At 41.6% G+C, this 22,239-nt stretch overlaps 1 protein-coding gene across 4 annotated transcripts in view; it reads right to left on the bottom strand.

The window, feature by feature from the left end:
• The window catches only part of DCLK1 (doublecortin like kinase 1), a 359,451-nt gene that overhangs the window by 38,383 nt on the left and 298,829 nt on the right, over positions 1-22,239 (bottom strand). For all 4 annotated transcript variants that reach the window (XM_045978157.1, XM_045978156.1, XM_045978159.1 and 1 more), the window contains exons 11-12: positions 12,922-13,068; positions 1,525-1,658 (exon numbers count right to left, since the gene is read on the bottom strand). In XM_045978157.1, the coding sequence (XP_045834113.1) occupies positions 1,525-1,658; positions 12,922-13,068 (281 nt within the window). The remainder of the gene's footprint in view (positions 1-1,524; positions 1,659-12,921; positions 13,069-22,239) is intronic.

The raw sequence follows: 22,239 nt of genomic DNA on the forward strand, positions 1-22,239 counted from the left end.
CATGTCTAGGATCGTATCCAAGTATCAGTAAGTATTCATCAAAAAGGTTTATTACAGTCAGATTGATTTTAAGATAGGGGTGGACCCTTGAAACGATCTAAGTCCCAAAGTTAAAAAACATAATTACATCTAGGACATTTTCCAGTTCGTAAAGCACTGACGTACGTCATCTTATGCTGTTTTTCCATCACTCTACATTACACAGGCTAAGTACTGTTGCCTATTTTATAGAGGAGAAAACCAAGGATCAGAGGGGTAGTCTTGCTCAAGATCACACAGTTAGTTAGTGGCAGAGCAGGGTTCCAAGCAGGGTTTCCAAGAGCCTGACTCAATCCTCTTTCTCCCCTGGGCTCCGCCCTTCCAGCAGGCTGTCAGAGTACTCAGGGTAGAAAACTAGGAAATGTAGCTGGCTATACCCGAGGCAGCATGCCCTGAGGGAGGTCGGCAAGTTTACAGATGTTGGCTCCCAACTCACTCAAATCTGATGAGTAAAAAAGTCCTCATTTACCCCCAATCCCACCTTAGGGATCACCCAATTGGCATTCCCTTCTCATCTATTCTGTTCCTCTGCCTTTCTGGTCAAAGGTCAAGCAGTAAAACTATCTTCAAGGGGTCACAGGGGAGGATACAACCTAGACCCCCAGGTGTGGGTTGGTGCCACTCATTGAGGGGAAAATGTAAGGCCATTTCCCCTTGGTGCACCACCCTTCCCCAACCCTTCTGTGTGAGGCTAATGCTTCAGAACTTGGCCTATGATCCTTAGCAAGAAATAGGGCTCTCTATGGAAAGAGCCCTTTATTCACACAGCCCTGAGTTCAAATTCTGACTCAGCCACTATCTAGTCATGAGCTTCCAGGATACCCAACCACGGCAGCAAGATTATTCATGTGCAAAACGGGAATCATACCATCTACTGGAAGAGTTAAGAATCAAGCAAAGGAGCTTACACCTGGCAGAGAGTAGGTCCTTAGTAAGTGTTGGGCGACCCGCCTTCTCCCCCCAGTCTAGAGATTTTCATTCATCTGATACCGCTGCACATAGACACCAGAAAATTCCCAGTGGCCCTCTGATGCCTAAGGGTGTTTGTACTGCACAGATAATCAATGGACCACCAAGAGAGCCCAAATGAGAGTGGGATGGGAGAATAAGGATAGCGGAGAGAAATAACCATAGGAGACTGTAATCACCGCACACAGCAGTGTCTGTTTCTTTTATCCAAACGCAAGTTAATTACCATCGCTGTATGTTTCTCTGTTCGTCCGAACATTTTTTACTCTGGGGTTAATAACTGCTGTTCTACCTTTAACAAAGGCCACATGGAAGCCTTGAACAAGATTGCGGTAATTGGCAACTTGATTGGGGAAACAGAGAAAATGGCTCTCACTTTAAAGTTAAAAAAAAGGAGTTGAAAGAAATCTGATAGCTAATTCCGTCTGGATGGGACAGGGCTGTTTTCTCCTATTCTCGAAGCAGACTAGTTCTTTGGCAAGCACAGCACTCCAATAAACCACGGGAAGCATTTACCCGGTTTCCGCGATGATTTCTGGAGCCACGTATGTTGGGGTGCCACAGACCGTGTACAGGGGGCCGTCTACAATGGTGGCCAGTCCAAAGTCACCCAGCTTCAGCGATTTGCTGCCATCTTGGTGTTCGTATACCTAAAGTAAAAGTCAAGAGTGAAATCGCCTTACAACCAAGAGCTCAGAAGCTCTTTCTTGAAGGAACGATGGGCATTGTGGTTTAAATTTATCATAAAGTGGAAAAAAAAAAAACCAGGCAATTATGCAACGATATACATATAAGAATATCTTTTTTTAGATTACTGCAGAACTGGAAACATGGTGAACAGCCAGCAAATGGAAATTCAATAATAGATGATGGTATGTTGATTCAGTGGGACACTACATGACCCTTAACTTGGTGATGTGAATTTATGTCTATGGAAATAAATTATTTGGGGGAAATAAGGGCAGATTTCAGACTGGTTTGCATGAAATGGGTACTAAAGAAAAAAAAAATATGTGCCAAGAAAAATGTCTGAAAGAACACAGTGTTAGTGTGTCTGTCGGTGGTAGGATTATGGGAGACTTTTTCTTTGCTTATCTGTACTTAATGTTTTCTACAATTAAAATTGATTTGTGTAATACAATGAAATACAAAAGTCTCCAGTGCAGTACTTCCAATTTATGAAAAGAATTACCTTTCCATTTTAATATGTAAGAAGCTTTAAAAATACAGTTCTTTAGTAACTGAACAACAAAAAAAACTACACGTATATTAAAATACTTCATTTTCAGTGGCCCACATTTCCAGCAAAATCTATTTACATTTTTTTATTAATAATTGAAAGGGATATTAACATTTCATTTCACCTGTGGCAATTTGGAAAGATTTATCAGGTGCAGAGTCAGCATTCAGTCCAGGTTTCCTTATTAAGGCAGTAAAAGCCTCTAGTCTTTCACCCAACAAATCAAGAAAAGGATGCGTGGGACCATAGGCAAGTATTTATACCGCTTTAATTCCAGCCCATGATCAAACCAAATGGGTCTGCTCCGAAGAGTATCCACTTCTACTATTTCAAAGGAAAGATCAAAGGGCATTCAGAATTCTAATTCAGGGCCCTCCACTGGAATCAATAGGAGAAAGAAAACCACAGTTAAAAGCTAGTATTCCCAGCAAAGGCGCAGGAGATGCCTGGAGGACACGGTAAAGTTTTCCGTGTACATCAAAATAATTCATCCAGCAAGAAGAAGCCTGCGTGTTCCTCTGTTGCCTCCTTGTGATCGCGTGTATGCGATACGCGGTCGGAACCTCTCGCACAGCAAGACTCATCTCCACACATCAGGAGCCCCGCGACCACTCACACACCACATCTCCCTTTCTTTGGAGAAAGTAGATTAACTTCTCCTTTCCCTGCAGCTTAAAGTGCAGATGTTTGGCTGGCTAAGCCGCAGCATCAGCATCGATCATTTGCATCTAACTGTTCTGGCAGAGGCAGGGAGTTCGAGCTTCCCTTCTGGAGAGACCGTGTCTTTTCTGGGCAGAAAATATCCTTTTACATTTTCTCCACACTCAGAGCATGGAGTCTTCTCCCTAAGGGCTTGACCGCCATCTAGTCTGAGCCCTCGGGCAGGTGTCCGGAGGCTGGCGGGGTCACCTGCACGTAGGCTGTTAGTGTGTCCCTCGTAGGTGTGGCTTTGCCCAGCTGTCATCTGGGATGGACAGGGTCCTCCCTCCTTTAAGAAAGCAGCTCTCCAGCCCATCAGCCCGAGCAACTGAGGTGTTGGAGCTGCAAAGCACAATGTATGTCATTCCCAGGCTACGTGTTCATGGGCAAAAGAAATCCCTAAATCATAGTCTTAGCACCTCAGCCATTCTGGTCATCCAGGTGACAAGCAAATGTTTTTCATGAACAGAAACCCGAGATGGAAACATCTAGAAGATCATCTAGCTTATTTCCCAGACAGAGCAGAATTGTTTACTTCCTTAATTCCATGTTGTTACTTTAATTCCATCTGTTATGTCCTAAAATGTAAAATCATCTCCGGTTTTGATGTTCTGACAGGTCCAAACATCCATGGTGCCTGTTTTTGGAGGTGGTGTAGATTTCAATTTACACAACTCCATTTATGCAGGAATTCTGTGGTTTTCCTCTAAACATAATATCTATGATCACCTAACAGGGCAAAAGTTGGACGAAAAGCAATGTTGGCAGATGGAGTCACAAGTCACGTTTTGGTTCTTAATATGACCATGTAATTCTCCTTAGAAAAGGTTTTATTTTTGAGCATCTACATTTGACTAGGAATTCTACCTCACAGACAGCCATATGCCAGTTACCTTTAATAAACGGAGCAATAAAGTTCAAAGTTTCTATTCCTAAGGGGAAAAAAAGCACCAAAAAAATCTTAACTAAAATAATGAAAATTAGGATTACATAAAAGTAATAATTCTTTCAAATAAACCAACAACATTTAAGTAAAACACACAGAATCCATCATCTTAGTGCTCTTTTGATCTCTATCACTTCCACCATGTCCCCCTACACTGCTTTGAAAAAGCACACAGAATTTTCATGGACATAAAGAGGTTAACGTGATGCTTAGGACAGACAATAAGAACGAGAGACAAAGCCCTGATCCACGTAACTGAAAACACTTCTAGACACCACTATGTTAGCCATGCTTCAGCAAAATGTTTTTGCAGGTGAATGAATGTCCAGGACTCTCGACTGGAATTCTGTTTAACTTACTATCAGGCAGCGCAGGAAACAAGGCTGCTTTGGGTTTTTCTCTGTCAACACTTTGGGAGAAGGATACAGAGGAACATACTCCAGAGTATCCTCGCTTCTAATGGGAGCGCACCTTGCCCAAGCAGTATAATGAGCCCGCCTCACAACCGGGGTTCCCTGTGAGCCCTTGGGGCAACCCGAGTTGGGCTCTCTTACCAAGCCACTTACAGAGGGGCACAAGGGAGGCCACTGAAAAATGTAATTAAAATTCTGGTAAAATCACAGATTGCTACATACATCTGTTTCAGACACACATGTGTGCATGTACACACACACACACACAACACACACACACACTCACTCACAAAACCATCTCTAGAAAGTATTTTCCCAAATGGTAGCTATAAATTTACTTTGAACTGAGTTTTTAATTAAAAGTTAGGAATGGGAAAAGCCTCTAACAAGTTCACATTTAAAATATGGAGTCCTTGGCTTATACCACCCCTGAATCAATTCTGACTCTGTTCCTCTGGCTGTCCCCCTGTCCTGACCATCTTCCAGGAGGGACATTTAACAGACTGCAAGCACAGGCTTGGGCAACCCGATCCAGCAAGTGGGGTTCTGGTGTTTAAAAAAAAAAAAAAGGCGCTTTTTGCTATAACTGTATTTTAAAGCCTCCATAAAACAAGACCCACAAGTGAGGTGGGAGTCCATTGACTGTCAATCAATGAGTATTCACAACATGAGATATAATTTAATGTTCATCCCAAGCCCTTTAAATACTATAGATGTTCCCCCACATTTTAAACACTGAGGGGCTATTAAAGAGATGGGGATTAGTGCAAATTACCAGTATGTAGTGCTTTCACTGTTTTAACTAAGCAATAAAACTGTGTAATTGTACAACACTAATTGAATGCAGCTACACGTAATTGTGGCCTGCCATATGTATCCTATTACCATAAAGATTGTCAGTATTTTGTAAGCTACTCTTGTGATCATTGCAGATGGCTACAGTCAGAGAAGTTGTTCTCTAGGGTTTATTATATGGCTATAAAGACATCCCGTGATTTGACAGACTAAATGTGTTAAATGGCAACAATTATGAGAAAGATTCCAATTAAAAGCTGAAGGCATGTCCTACCAAGAACAGATATAGGGAAAGGTCAGGTATTAAATTTTTGGTGCAATGGCATTTTACACAGGGTTTTTCCTTTTTGAGGAAGAGTTTTCTTTTTGTTTCTTTTTCATTTATTTGGGGGTTTGCAGTAGCTGTAACTTGCTGAACAGTAGATGTCTGGGCATAGGCCTGATTTCCTCTGGATTAGAAACTGAGACCATTTGGAAAATTTGAAAAAATAAAAGATTTAATATATAGTCATAAAATGCAGCTGGTGGCCATAAAATAATATGAAAATTCACAGATAACCTGAACTCAAGCAAATGGTTTCTGAGATTCCCATAATAGAGAACTAAAAGCTGACTAATATAACAGATGTGTTGGAACAAACATAATTCTCAGTGTTGCTGTGAATTCAAGGATAACCCTGTTGAAATGCTGGCTAATGAATCATTAATATCCATGGAAATATTTTTCACAGAGGAGCTTAATAGGTACTAAAAAATAATTTCACCAAATTGAACAGAACTGAACAAAAGTGGCATGAAATTGACAAAGCCATGAAAAAAAGTCAATTTACTTTTTCACAACTATGGTATCCCTTTAAAAAGACATTGATGTTAGAAAGGAAATAGTCCTTTCTAAGGAAAATGAATTAAATTTAAATCTTTACTCTTTAAGAAGTGAAGCAAAACAACATTAATGCAGAAAATTATTTTACAAAATGCACATTAGGGTCCACATACTTTAAAATTAAATCTCCCTGAAAAAAAAATTCCTAAAAAAAACAAACCCCACTTTGTACCCAGGTGTAAAATCTTTGTGAAATCAAAAGTTAAATGAAATAAGAAGAGTCAACATTGTATAGCCCAAGTCAGAAGAGGAGTAACAGTATCAGAGGGAGAAATAACATAGCTTTCAAAATATTATTCTAGAGAGATCTGGGAAGATGAAGGATGAGTGGGAACTCCACTACACCCGATTCTCATTCTCACTTTAAAACAGTCATGAAACTATCTAAAGAGGATGTCTACGCAGCTGCAATGAGACCCACACAACAGGCATGTTCTGGATGCTGGGAGCCATTGCACATACTAGCCTTTGGCGAAAACTATGGGAACTCAATGTCATTGCCATTTTTAAAACTCGTATTATACTTTTGTCACACAAGTAATATCCAACATGTCACTGTAGAAAAATTAGAAAAGAGAGATAATTATAGAGGGAAAGGAATTAAGCCCACCCATATTCTTGACACCTAGAAATAACCATCGCTAACATTTTGGGGTGTGAACTTCTAGCCCTTTCTTTACCTCTCTCTCCTGCTCTTCTTTTTCCATGGGACAATATATCATGAGTGAATACATGTGTATCTGCATCACGATTTTCAGTGGTATTGAATATTCTACTGTATAGATGCAGCTTCATAATAATCCAAACGACTACGGCTGCTATTTCCTGAGCACACGGGATATGTCAGGCTTCCTGTTGAGGAGTTCATGCTCATTATCCTAGTGGATCTTCACAACAACCTACTAAATCATCTTACTGATATTCTGTAGATGAGAAAATGAGTCTCAGAGATGTTGCACTGTTGTCCAATGTTGCACAGCTACTAAGTGGCAGAGCCAGAACTTAAGCTTATGTAAGTCCAAGTCCAAGATTTTAACCAGTATGTCCTTCTCCCCCCTCATCATGCCATTATTTAACTAGTTAGTACCCTGACATAAGTCGTTTTCATATATATGTATGTATATTTTTTCATACTAAAAACTACTGAGATGAAATTTTTTTCATACTAAAAACTACTGAGATGAACATCCCTATATATGTATACAGATCTGATTTTTTCTCTGTGACATTTCCAGAAGTAGAATTACTTGGCCATAGGATACTCATAGTATTTAAGATTTCCTTATTTATTACCAAAGTACCTTTCAGAAAGTTTCTGCAAAGTTACTCTTGCACCAACACGTAAAAGATGATTGGTATACTAATAACTTTTCCAATACTATATGCTATTATTTATTAATCTTTGCTAGTCCAATAAGACCATGTCATCTTAAATGAGATGAGTGATATTATTTCAGTCCTTAATGGCAAAAGGGATGAGTATTGGGCAGACATACCCAGGCCAACCAAGATAACACACTACACTTTCCTGATTCTCCCATGTGCAATCACAGATCTTTGGAAGAGGGTCCCTCAGCAAAGGTGCCAGTAAAGTAACTGGTATATTACTATACTAAATAATGTCTTGGGAAAGTGGTGTTTTTCTTCTATTTTTTCCTTAACTTTTATCCAAATTCAGAGAGGAGTTTTTTTTTTTTCCTAAACACCTATAAAAAATAATGATTCAGTTTCTGCTTAGACATTTTCAATAACCACAAGCTATGTATAATAAAGGCCATTTAATTTGCAAACAGGTGCAACTGTTTGAAAGTTTTTTCTTACATCAACCTCGAATCTCTCATCCACGAAAGTCTTCTCTTTAACTGGAGTTCAATACAGCACAGAAAAGGTTTCCCATTTCCCATCTCACAGTGTTTCATATATTTGACCAGAGCCACCATGTTCCATTTTCTCCTTCCCCTCTGTGGGCTAAACTCCAGGCCCCTGACATGACGTGCTCACATTCCTTCGCATAGTGGTAACTGGCGTGAGCAGGGCAGAGGACTCTCTTGATGGCAGCACTCTCCCAGGGAAAAGAATCGAGGGGTACTTCTTTAGCAGTTATATCCCCCTAAGGCTCACCCTGAACTTAGGCTCAGCTAATAGCCTTTGACATGGTCTGGCCAAGTTTTCCACTACTGCTTTTCTACAATGATCATTAAAACAACACACCAAAACCACTTAGTCCATTGGGATTTATATGTCTCTCTTGTCAAATTTCATCTTACTGATTTTGGACCATCACAGAGCCAAAGATACTTTTGGTTCTCAAGTCTGTCATTTGCTATAATACGTCTTCATTTCACATCACTAATGCTGATTGGGGTTGGGCCAGTGACAGAATCCTGAGGGGCCTTGGCTCCCTTCTTCTGGGTCCCCCAACTATTAATCCACGGTCTGCTGGCTCGAGGTCATAAGACCATAAGATCATAAGTGGACTGACTATAGATCTACTCAACTGTGCTTCTGCCTATGACTTCTAGATGCAGTCCATCTGTGGCACCTGCCTTGTGTACCAGTGTAGTTAGCTACTTTGCCACAAAATGGATTTATTTGGAGATTAAGGGTCATGGGCCGAAGGAAATCTGCAATCTCATGGGCTTGGGGCTGGCTTGAACTGAAACCAAGAGGCGCTGGAGCATATCATCACTAGGTCATGCATGGTCATCACTTGGATAGAACACGGTATCCTATTGCCACATACACTCCATTTAGTGAAAATGAGGGTTCTGTGCTAGGCATGCCATTTTGATGGGCAGTCAGGAGGAGGTGCAACCACCTGGACAGAAAGTTTCTAAAAGAAAATTTCTGACCAAGACAGGCAGATTCTCTGAGAAACTGTTTTCTCCCAGACAGTACTGGGGAGTTTAGAAGGAAAAAGTTTTTTGAACATAACTTTTATATAAAAGACAATTACTGTTTATTTCTAGAATCTAATAAAAACTAGTGATGCAAGTTATATTTTTGCCAGTAAATACTTTAACATTCCTAAGGAGGTGGCACCTGCGTATACATTTTAAAAGACCCTCCCAGCTCCTTAGGAGAAAACTCAGGATGCTTCTGAGAATTTTTCCCGCCAAGGGTGCAAGCTTGCCATCTAGTGGTGACTGCTGCAAACTGAAGGCGGTTGATCTCAGAACGGTTTGGGTGGTTTTGTTTTTTAAAAAATAAAAAGTCTCTTTTAGTTATGTACCACCACCACACACACACACACACACACACACACACACACACGCAGGTCCTGGGTGTAAGCACAGCTGGGGAAACACTGCACTTCCCCCAGTCAGTGGCATTTAGGCCCATGTGAGCCCTCGTGTAATGAATGAGTTGAAGAATGGCTTGGACCTTGTCATGATGGGTCTGTCCTCTAGTCTGTGGAGAAGTGTCACTCATTCACTCACTCTTTCATCTCATCCACCCTCTCATCCCACTGGCCACTCATCCGTATGATCATTAAGCTCCAGGCCTGACAGAGCAGAAAGAACCATGTAAGGTCATTGGCATAACTTGTGACCAAAAAAAACCAGAACAAACCAGACAAAAACTTATAAGTGATACAATAATAAAATTATAGGGGGTATTTATATTGGGTCAATTCCCAGTTTTCGCACCAAATGTGGCTGGACATCACTATAAATCATGTTTTCTCATTAAAAGACCTTGACCTGACAAATACTTAGACTTCAATAGATCCATGTAGATCCTTAAGGCCAGCTACAATATTTTTATATAGTTCTATAAGAATTAAAAATTAAAAAATTCTGTAAGTTCTACATATATGATACTACATAAAATGGAATTTATAGCTGAATTAGACACTTAGAAATAATACTTTGCTAGCTGTAACAAACAACGCTTAACTGGCAAAAATCTCGTTAGCAATCCAACAACTTAGGCTTTTTTGAGGTGTCTTAATAAAAGAGTAATGCAAAGTGTGTAGTGAGGCTTTTTTATTTATTTGGTGAATTTATTTATTTGGTAGTAAGAAAATGGACTTGAAATCTTCACATGAAATTTGTCATAGCATTTTTCAAAAATAGTCTCCAGCCCTACATTTCGTGAGGAGATGGCAAATCCATGCATGGGTGAACAGTAAAATTTAAAAAGCAATGTCAAAAAAGATGCAAGATGATTTTTACAACATAATTTGTTGTGAAACAGTTTTATTTTTAGGAATAATTTAATTTTTATTACAAATAAAAGGGGAATAAAAAAGTGGCAAGCTAATAGTTCCATGTTATCTCTTTATCTTCATAAAATCCCCCTAAAGGAGGCTTTTCAACTTGTTCAAGGTCATAGGACCAGTAACTGGAAGAATGAAGCACTTGGTTTTGAACTTTGGTCCATCTGACTATAAATCCTTGGGATGTGAATGTGCCTCCCATGACAATTCTCTCTTATTTCCACATAAAGTTCAACAGAATGTGAAATTAACAGAAGTCTCAAGTTCAATTAGTAATGTTGTCCTAATTCTGTTTAAATTCTTCCATTCTCCTATTTTATACTATAATAGATTTATCCCTGCAAAGCTCACCAACTCTTAATACTTCCTGAGAGTAAAAATTACTATACTAGAGAAGCAGAATTACTTTAGTTCATATATACTTTTTAAACCAATATTGTAAATGCCTTCAATAGTGTGTGTGTATTTCCCATTCTCACATTAGAAGAGAAAGGAAAAAAAGAGTGAACTTTTTTTCTTTCTGGATAATCTAAAAAGTAAAACATGTTAGAATGAGCACAATATTTTCAAAGTGTCCAGCACTTTGTAAAAAAATTATAAATTTAGAAAAACTACATTGCTAAGTAATCATGTATGGGATTTACAGAAACAGACCACGCTCCAGTAAGAAGTAAGTGGACGATGTCATGCAAAACCAAACTGTAAGGGGAGGGGGGACAAAACTTTAATTTTCAATCACTGAATTTTTGGGGTTTGGAGAAGTTTTGAAACAAAGGCCAATTGTGACTCTGTTCCCACGAGACAATCCTACATAATTCAGGACACAGGAATAATGAATGGAGACGAGAGAAAATTGCTGCAGGTTACAGAGGCAACTATGCAGAAGAAAATGTTTGGGCTACTGCAGAGATGTGGAATTTGAAGGGCAATTAAGTCAGAGCTCCATCGCTTGACCTCAACTGCCTTCATTAGCCAGTAGCTGCGAGTTTACGAACACGATTACAGCAAACTAACGGCTTGCGTATTTATTTCCTGAATGCCTATTTTTCCTACTTGAATGTCAACTCCATGAAGGCATCGGTCTCTCTGTTCCCTGTCACAACCTGGCACAGAGGCAGCCCACAATACATCTCCCTAATGCACAGCTTGTCATCTAGTGGTTAAAATCTGTTGCTCTGAAGTCGGACAGAGCTAGGTTGAAATCTTAGTTCTTCCACATATGAGTTATAATGGCTTTGTGCAGATCTTTAAACTTCTGGCACTCAGTTTCCTTACCTGTACAATGGGACGGTAACAGAACCTACCCCATCTAGCTGTTGTGAGGTTTAAATGAGATCATGAGTGTAAAAGCACTCAGGGCAAGCACATGGGTGGGTCACCATCTCAGCAGGCCTCATCAGCCCTTCTTGTGTTGGGGGAGTTGTCTTGCTCATCTGCTTCTAGACCTGAATGCTCCTTTGGGTACGTGGGGGAGCTTGTTTCAAGGAAGATCTGTACCCTGTCACCAGTCACCAGATTCTGATTTGCTAGGGCGGCAGGGAGGCTCAGAAATTTGCATTTTTAACAGGCATCTGGGAGTAGTTGAGATGCAGGGAGTCTTTGGACCACCCTTGGAGAAACGCTGCCTTTGAAAGAGAATCCTCAATTCCCGGATTTCTGAAGAGATGGACAAACTAACAGTAATATATAATATATGACTCTCAGGCCTGGGTAATAATAGTAAAAGAAGAACTAGCATCTTGGGGTGGGGTGGAGGGGGAAGAAAATGAATAGATTTCATTAAAATTCCAGCCTGGATAGACAGCAAAATTGATGTGACTCCCATATTCACCAGTGACAGCTCCCCGATGCCTGTCCTTGTCTCAATTCTTTCCAGTACTGTCCCCTTAACAACTGGACTATGAAAGCATCCCCATTTGTTTGCGTAATGAACTCTAAGTGTTTCCCCCAGAGACATGAAGTTCATGAAAAGCAAAATAAATAGTCATAAAGGGGGATGGGGTGTCCCTGATTTTTAAACTCTGTCTTCATCACGATTATTTTTATGCTGAAAGGCCGGTGTCTTTAAAACTCATGACTTATTGGGCGCCTGGGTGGCTCAGTGGGTTAAGCCGCTGCCTTCGGCTCAGGTCATGATCTCGGGGTCCTGGGATCAAGTCCCACATAGGGCTCTCTGCTCAGCAGGGAGCCTGCTTCCCTCTCTCTCTCTCTCTGCCTGCCTCTCTATCTACTTGTGATCTGTCTCTGTCAAATAAATGTTTAAAAAAAAAAAAAACTCATGACTTATTGTCTTAGCTTTTAGATCATACTATTGGAAAGTACATTTGGCAGACTGAGAGCTTCCTTCCCCCGCAACAAGTAAAAACTTCGGACATCAAAGTACTGTAGAGAAATAAACCTATACATAAATGTTCCTCCTATCTTGGTCTAGCCTGGGGTGCTACCCACAGCCCTAGATTTCCCAAGCTCTATTCCCCCAACCCTGTCTCTGGTTCTTATTTGCTAAGAATTAGTCAAGTCCTCCTAATGGCACATTAACCCTTATGGATACACTTGAGGTTCATTTCCAGTTACTCCAGTCCAGCTGGAAAGTGGCCTTTAAAGTATATTTCTTTTCCAAAAAGAAAGAAAAGAAAATAGGAAAGGAAAAAAAAAATTCATATTCACTCATGAGTGCTTGGGACTCAAGACGTGTGAGGTTCAAATTGCTCTTACCAGGAGGTTCTCTGGCTTGATGTCCCGGTGCACGATGTTCAGGCTATGCAGGTACTTGATGGCGCTGGCCAGGTTGTACAGCATCCCGCTGGCGTCTCGCTCCGTGTATTTGTTGGTTGAAGTAATGGCGTCAAAGAGGTCTCCTCCCTGAGAAGAGAACAGCAGGGGGAGCAGCGATTAGCAGATGGTCCAGGGGGGCCGCCTGTAAGGCAACAGACACATTCTCGAGGAGACAGAGAAGTGCGCAGCATCTCTGGGCTCCTACCGCTCTCCCCGCCACTTCCCTCTTGAAGGCCCACAGCCTTCATCTGGTGACTGTCTCCCCGCTGTGATGCCATCGGACATGCAGTCATCTCTTCAGCCCCAGCTGGGGAGGAGAGGTGGAGCCAGGTCTCCAGGGCAGAGGCCTGGTGACCTGGGGTGTCCTGCTGGCATGTGTGACATGCCTCATACCAACAGTCAGCAAAAGTTCATAACCCCAAGCCTCCCCAAATGAGAAACAGGTAATCCCGCAGACCACACCCTTAACAAAACGTGCGGCTGCCTTATGAAGTTCACGCGCGCGCACACACATACACTCAGTTCCCTTCATTCCCTAAATTGCACTCTCTTGGAGTGGGTGTAGTGTTTTCTTTTCCAACAATGTGCTTCTTTGTAAGGAGCAGAGAAAAGGACCAGAAACTGTCATTCCAAAGATGAGAAAGAAAAGAGAGGAGGGAGGAGGGTGGAGAAATTTCAAAGGAAGTTTCTAGGACCATTATTCATCTGAACTTTTGTTTCCCTTGTTCCTGGCTAACTTCTTGTTATTTGGAGAAACAGAACGATTTTAGGCTCCAATTTTAGTTCTCTTTATTGGAAACCCTTTCAGAAATTGGGGTCCGATTTACTAACAACGTTTGCATCATTCTTGCACACAATGCACCAAACCGCCGAGCACGGGAGCCAATTGTGTTCATCTGTTGCCTAATGTGAGGGGTTTCATTTTTGTTTTTTAAATAGCAAGAGCCAAATATAGGCCTTGCGGGTGGCAGTTTCCGGATCTCACTCGCCGGCCTGTCCTCCGTGGCCCCGCACCACCTCCGCTCCGGAGGCTTCTCCAGTGGTCCGCTCGGCCTCCGCAGTCCCCAGCCTGAACACACACACGTGAGTCACGACGGACGTGTCCTCCGCCGTTTCTCTCAAAGGCAAGGCTGCCAGAGGCGGGTTCCAGGTTGTTTGCGGGCCTCACGTGGAGGCGGCATTTTCACTGGGGTCTCCATGAACAGCACCGCAGCGCAGTGGGGTGGGGGTGCAGCTGTGGGTGGTGACCCCACCAGGACACCGCAGCCGTCCTAGCCGTGTAGGGAGGCTCCACGCGTCCTGGCACCGCACGTCTCCCGCACCCCCGACGACGCAGCCAACCGCGTACACAGCCAGTCCGCCCCATCTGCTGCCTAAGCGGTTCGGCTGCGCAGGCCCTCGCTGGTCCTCCGAACCTACGCCGCTTCCGGCCTCTTCATTCACAGCATCCAGCGAACGCGCTGTTGTTGGCCTTTTGCTCCTCCCTTCAGGAAGGGGGCGTTCCTTTCCCGTGGCTCTCCATGTCCTGGTGCTCCCCTTCATTCCAACGGGTCTCACTGCGTCTCCTGCCACTAGCTAGACCCGTGACCCTGCTGATCGGTGAGGGCCTGGCCGCAGGGCCGCCTCCTCCACGAAGCCTGCCTTCCTCTGAACACATATGCAGTGTGTATGTGCACACAGCTGCAGGCGGCAACACAAAGACCTGTTTTTATTAATTACGGAATTTCATTCATAATTATTGTTACTTCCGTTTTCCAGAATACGGTCCTTGTTTATCCTATAGCTGCAGGCACTCCTTGGACACCACTGGACTCTTGAGAAGCATGGCCTCTGCTACATTTCTCAGGGGGAAACGCTGTGGGAGCCTTTCAAGTCAAGCCTGGGTTTGGCCTTCACTTCTTGGGGTGTTTCCAGACCTGGCCTCACAGCAGTTCTGGGTCAGCCAGATCTGAGGGTTTGATCTGGTGGTACAGTGGAGGAGTCCCGAAGCTGGACACTCTCTGGCCTTGTTAGGCTCTCTTGGTCACCCAGAGGGAATTTGCAAAAGGCTGTTGAGTGAAGTGAGGACCTCCCAGTGGTAACTTAGCTATTGTCACCTGGCTACCCATGTGAGTGACAGACTAGGCTTTCCCACCACAATGTGTTCTGAACTTTTAAGCCTTTGCCTCTTTCAGTTCTCAGTTTCAAATCTAAGTTAGTCTTCACTCCTCAAAGATCAGCCAATAAAAGCGGACTAATCAATTTTTAATAGCACACAGAAAGGCAACAGGAATGATGGGAATTTGTTGCTCTCAAAATTAAAGTCACTATAAAAATATTAGTCTGGGTGCTAGAGAAAGTGTATTTTATAATATTGGTAATTACCAAACTTTATTTGGCCGTAAGGCACCAATATGAAAATCTTCTGAATAATTGAAATCAATCTTTCTTTGCTGAAATGACAGTTTACCATATTTATCTCCCTTGGTCTCAAAGGTGACAATACCCTTGTGTCACTACAAACAAGTCCCACCCCTCCAAAAGAAACAAATCCTAACACAAAGTAGGAAAAAAGTAAGCTTCATCTGTAAATATGAATAACCACTTAAAATTAAAAAGCCAACAGATCTAAAGTAAAACAACTCTGAATAATAAAAGCTTAAAGGATCTTCGAATGAACATTTTTCTACATAGTAACAGATTAGTTTATTACATGCTGATTTTGTCTTAAGTCTTTAAGGCAGGAAATGCCACATTCCCCCGTGCTGATTCCTGCCACCAGCTGGGGCGTGTGATTCCAAACACAGTCTGGAGCCCGAGGCTCTCACTGACGGGTGCACACAGTTGATGCAGAGGGTGGTGTGACTAATTTACGACATTTTACAACTAAAGTAGAAATTAGTTACACCTTCAGTTAGATTAACATAATAGAAAAAAGGCTTGAGAAAAATAGCACGTCATGAATCCTACATATTAAATTTGTAAAAGCTTTTAGTTACTGAAAATTTTAAATATAGAGGAAATAGGTGAGTCACCTTTCACGTCGATACAGCCATTATCAATATATCTATATTCTATGATCCAATAAAATACAGATGTAATTTTATGTGACAGGACAAGGTTGTAACATCTACTGAAAGGCAGCTGAGTATTTTCTAGAGCTATTTTTCTACGACATCAGTGAGTAAAAGTTTAAAGCTTTTTTTTTTTTTTTAAGTAAGAATGATTGATAGCTTTGGATGTAGTTCACAAAAAGGGGCACAATTTCTATAGCAATGATTAAAAACAATGATCATATTGGTACCTAATACCTCCTGTTGTATTAGAAAGTACATTAGTGGGGGCGCCTGGGTGGCTCAGTCAAGTAAAGCGTCCAACTCTTGCTTTTGGCTCAGGTCATGATCTCAGGGCTATGAGATTGAGCCCCACATTGGGTGCTGTGCTCAGCAGGGAGTCTGCTTCTCTTCCTCTCCCCCTCTCTCTGCCCCTCTCCACCTTCCTTAAAAAAAAAGTACATGAGGAGGGAGTCAAGATGGCGGAGAAGTAGCAGCCTGAGACTACATCAGGTAACAGGAGATCAGCTCGATAGCTTATCTAAACATTGCAAACACCTACAAATCCAACGGGAGAGCGAAGAGAAGAAGAACAGCAACTCTAGAAACAGAAAATCAACCACTTTCTGAAAGGTAGGACTGGCGGAGAAGTGAATCTAAAACGACGGGAAGATAGACCGCGGGGGGAGGGGCCGGCTCCCGGCAAGCGGCGGAGGAACGGAGCACAAAATCAGGACTTTTAAAAGTCTGTTCCACTGAGGGACATTGCTCCAGGGGCTAAACCGGGGTGAAGCCCACGCGGGGCCAGCGTGGCCCCAGGCCCCGCAGGGTCACAGAAGGATCGGGGGTGTCAGAGTGTCGGAGAGCTTGCAGGTATTAGAACGGAAAACCGGCTGCAAAGACAGAGCCGAGGACTGAACTCTCAGCTCGGGGTTACCTTGAACTGGTCGCGGTCTGGGTGAGCTCCGAGCGCGGCTAGAGGCTGGGGATATGGGAGTGATTGGGTGCTGTCCTCTGGGGGCGCACTGAGGAGTGGGGCCCCAGGCTCTCGGCTCCTCCGGGCCGGAGACTGGGAGGCCGCCATTTTCATTCCCGTCCTCCGGAACTCTACGGAAAGCGTTCAGGGAACAGAAGCTCCCAAAAGCGAACCCGAGCCGATTACTTAGTCCGGCCGCCGGTAAGGGCGGTGCAATCCCGCCTCGGGCAAAGACACTTGAGAATCACTACAACAGGCCCCTCCCCCAGAAGATCAACAAAATATCCAGCCAGGACGAAGTTCATCTATCAAGGAGAAAGCAGATTCAATTCCTAAGACAGCAGAGCAATTCCAGAGGAGGAGAAAGCAAAGCACGGAACTCATGGCTTTCTCCCCATGATTCTTTAGTCTTGCGGCTACTTCAATTTTTTTTTCTTTTTTCAATTTTTTTTTTCTTTTTTCAATTTTTTTTTCTTTTTTCTTTTTTCTTCTTCTGCTAAATTTTTTTAAAACTTTTACCCTTTTCTTTTTTAACATTTTTTGACTAGTTCATCTAAATATATATATTTTTCTTTCTTTTTTATATTTTTTTATTTGTTTTATTTTTTAAATTTTTTTCTTTTCTTTTTTTTCCTTTTTTTTTCAGAACCTGTTTTTTATCCCCTTTCTCCCCCCCACAATTTGGGGTCTCTTCTGATTTGGTTACAGCGCATTTTTCCGGGGTCTTTGCCACCCTATTAGTAGTTTATTTGCTCCTTCATATCCTCTTATCTGGACAAAATGACAAGGCGGAAAAAATCACCACAAACAAAAGAACAAGAGACAGTACCGAAGGCTAGGGACCTAATCAACACAGACATTGGTACTATGTCAGATCAAGAGTTCAGAATGACGATTCTGAACATTCTAGCCGGGCTCGAAAAAGGCATGGAAGATATTAGAGAAACCCTCTCTGGAGATATTAAAGCCCTTTCTGGAGAAATTAAAGAACTAAAATCTAACCAAGTTGAAATCAAAAAAGCTATTAATGAGGTGCAATCAAAAATGGAGGCTCTCACTGCTAGGATAAATGAGGCAGAAGAAAGAATTAGTGATATAGAAGACCAAATGACAGAGAATAAGGAAGCCGAGCAAAAGAGGGACAAACAGCTACTGGACCATGAGGGGAGAATTCGAGAGATAAGTGACACCATAAGACGAAACAACATTAGAATAATTGGGATTCCAGAAGAAGAAGAAACAGAGAGGGGAGCAGAAGGTCTATTGGAGAGAATCATTGGAGAGAATTTCCCTAATATGGCAAAGGGAACAAGCATCAAAATCCAGGAGATGCAGAGAACCCCCCTCAAAGTCAACAAGAATAGGTCCACACCCCGTCACCTAATAGTAAAATTGACAAGTCTTAGTGACAAAGAGAAAATCCTGAAAGCAGCCCGAGAAAAGAAGTCTGTAACATACAATGGTAAAAATATTAGATTGGCAGCAGACTTATCCACAGAGACCTGGCAGGCCAGGAAGAGCTGGCATGATATATTCAGAGCACTCAACGAGAAAAACATGCAGCCAAGAATACTCTATCCAGCTAGGCTATCATTGAAAATAGAAGGAGAGATCAAAATCTTCCAGGACAAACAAAAACTGAAAGAATTTGCAAACACCAAACCAGGTCTCCAGGAAATATTGAAAGGGGTCCTCTAAGCAAAGAGAGAGCCTAAAAGTAGTAGATCAGAAAGGTACAGAGACAATATACAGTAACAGTCACCTTACAGGCTAATAATGGCACTAAATTCATATCTCTCAATAGTTACCCTGAATGTTAATGGGCTAAATGCCCCAATCAAAAGACACAGGGTATCAGAATGGATAAAAAAACAAAACCCATCAGTATGTTGCCTACAAGAAACTCATTTTAGACGCGAAGACACCTCCAGATTTAAAGTGAGGGGGTGGAAAACCATTTATCATGCTAATGGGCATCAGAAGAAAGCTGGGGTGGCAATCCTTATATCAGATCAATTAGATTTTAAGCCAAAGACTATAATAAGAGATGAGGAAGGACACTATATCCTACTCAAAGGGTCTGTCCAACAAGAAGATCTAACAATTTTAAATATCTATGCCCCTAACGTGGGAGCAGCCAACTATATCAACCAATTAATAACAAAATCAAAGAAACACATCAATAATAATACAATAATAGTAGGGGACTTTAACACTCCCCTCACTGAAATGGACAGATCATCCAAGCAAAAGATCAACAAGGAAATAAAGGCCTTAAATGACACACTGGACCAGATGGACATCACAGATATATTCAGAACATTTCATCCCAAAGCAACAGAATACACATTCTTCTCTAGTGCACATGGAACCTTCTCCAGAATAGATCACATCCTGGGTCACAAATCAGGTCTCAACCGGTATCAAAAGATTAGGATTATTCCCTGCATATTTTCAGACCACAATGCTCTGATGCTAGAACTCAATCACAAGACGAAAGCTGGAAAGAACCCAAATACATGGAGACTAAACAGCATCCTTCTAAAGAATGAATGGGCTAACCAGGAAATTAAAGAAGAATTGAAAAAATTCATGGAAACAAATGATAATGAAAACACAACAGTTCAAAATCTGTGGGACACAGCAAAGGCAGTCCTGAGAGGAAAATATATAGCGGTACAAGCCTTTCTCAAGAAACAAGAAAGGTCTCAAGTACACAACCTAACCCTACGCGTAAAGGAGCTGGAGAAAGAACAAGAAAGAAACCCTAAACCCAGCAGGAGAAGAGAAATCATAAAGATCAGAGCAGAAATCAATGAAATAGAAACCAAAAAAACAATAGAAAAAATCAATGAAACTAGGAGCTGGTTCTTTGAAAGAATCAATAGGATTGATAAACCCCTGGCCAGACTCATCAAAAAGAAAAGAGAAAGGACCCAAATCAATAAAATCATGAATGAAAGAGGAGAGATCACAACTAACACCAAAGAAATACAGACAATTATAAGAACATACTATGAGCAACTCTACGCCAACAAATTGGACAATCTGGAAGAAATGGATGCATTCCTAGAGACATATAAACTACCACAACTGAACCAGGAAGAAATAGAAAACCTGAACAGGCCCATAACCAGTAAGGAGATTGAAACAGTCATCAAAAATCTCCAAACAAACAAAAGCCCAGGGCCAGATGGCTTCCCAGGGGAATTCTACCAAACATTTAAAGAAGAACTCATTCCTATTCTCCTGAAACTGTTCCAAAAAATAGAAATGGAAGGAAAACTTCCAAACTCATTCTACGAGGCCAGCATCACCTTGATCCCAAAACCAGACAAGGATCCCACCAAAAAAGAGAACTACAGACCAATATCCTTGATGAACACAGACGCAAAAATTCTCGCCAAAATACTAGCCAATAGGATTCAACAGTACATTAAAAGGATTATTCACCACGATCAAGTGGGATTTATTCCAGGGCTGCAGGGTTGGTTCAACATCCGCAAATCAATCAATGTGATAGAACACATTAATAAAAGAAAGAACAAGAACCATATGATACTCTCAATAGATGCTGAAAAAGCATTTGACAAAGTACAGCATCCCTTCCTGATCAAAACTCTTCAAAGTGTAGGGATAGAGGGCACATACCTCAATATTATCAAAGCCATCTATGAAAAACCCACCGCAAATATCATTCTCAATGGAGAAAAACTGAAAGCTTTTCCATTAAGGTCAGGAACACGGCAGGGACGTCCATTATCACCACTGCTATTCAACATAGTATTAGAAGTCCTAGCCTCAGCAATCAGACAACAAAAAGAAATTAAAGGCATCCAAATTGGTAAAGAAGAAGTCAAACTATCACTCTTCGCAGATGATATGATACTATATGTGGAAAACCCAAAAGACTCCACTCCAAAACTGCTAGAACTTGTCCAGGAATTCAGTAAAGTGTCAGGATATAAAATCAATGCACAGAAATCAGTTGCATTTCTGTACACCAACAACAAGACTGAAGAAAGAGAAATTAAGGAGTCAATCCCATTCACAATTGTACCCAAAACTATAAGATACCTAGGAATAAACCTAACCAAAGAGACTAAGAATCTATACACAGAAAATTATAAAGTACTCATGAAAGAAATTGAGGAAGACACAAAAAAATGGAAAAATGTTCCATGCTCCTGGATTGGAAGAATAAATATTGTGAAAATGTCTATGCTACCTAAAGCAATCTACACATTTAATGCAATCCCTATCAAAATACCATCCATTTTTTTCAAAGAAATGGAACAAATAATCCTAAAATTTATATGGAACCAGAAAAGACCTCGAATAGCCAAAGGAATATTGAAGAACAAAGCCAAAGTTGGTGGCATCACAATTCCGGACTTCAAGCTCTATTACAAAGCTGTCATCATCAAGACAGCATGGTACTGGCACAAAAACAGACACATAGATCAGTGGAACAGAATAGAGAGCCCAGAAATCGACCCTCAACTCTATGGCCAACTCATCTTCGACAAAGCAGGAAAGAATGTCCAATGGAAAAAAGACAGCCTCTTCAATAAATGGTGCTGGGAAAATTGGACAGCCACATGCAGAAAAATGAAATTGAACCACTTCCTTACACCACACACGAAAATAGACTCCAAATGGATGAAGGACCTCAATGTGAGAAAGGAATCCATCAAAATCCTTGAGGAGAATGCAGGCAGCAACCTCTTCGACCTCAGCCGCAGCAACATCTTCCTAGGAACAACGGCAAAGGCAAGGGAAGCAAGGGCAAAAATGAACTATTGGGATTTCATCAAGATCAAAAGCTTTTGCACAGCAAAGGAAACAGTTAACAAAACCAAAAGACAGCTGACAGAATGGGAGAAGATATTTGCAAACGACATATCAGATAAAGGGCTAGTATCCAAAATCTATAAGGAACTTAGCAAACTCAACACCCAAAGAACAAACAATCCAATCAAGAAATGGGCAGAGGACATGAACAGACATTTCTGCAAAGAAGACATCCAGATGGCCAACAGACACATGAAAAAGTGCTCCACGTCACTCGGCATCAGGGAAATACAAATCAAAACCACAATGAGATATCACCTCACACCAGTCAGAATGGCTAAAATTAACAAGTCAGGAAATGACAGATGGTGGAGAGGATGTGGAGAAAGGGGAACCCTCCTCCACTGTTGGTGGGAATGCAAGCTGGTGCAACCACTCTGGAAAACAGCATGGAGG

The sequence above is a fragment of the Meles meles genome, chromosome 14, assembly GCF_922984935.1.
Source record: "Meles meles chromosome 14, mMelMel3.1 paternal haplotype, whole genome shotgun sequence".
NCBI lineage: Eukaryota > Metazoa > Chordata > Mammalia > Carnivora > Mustelidae > Meles > Meles meles.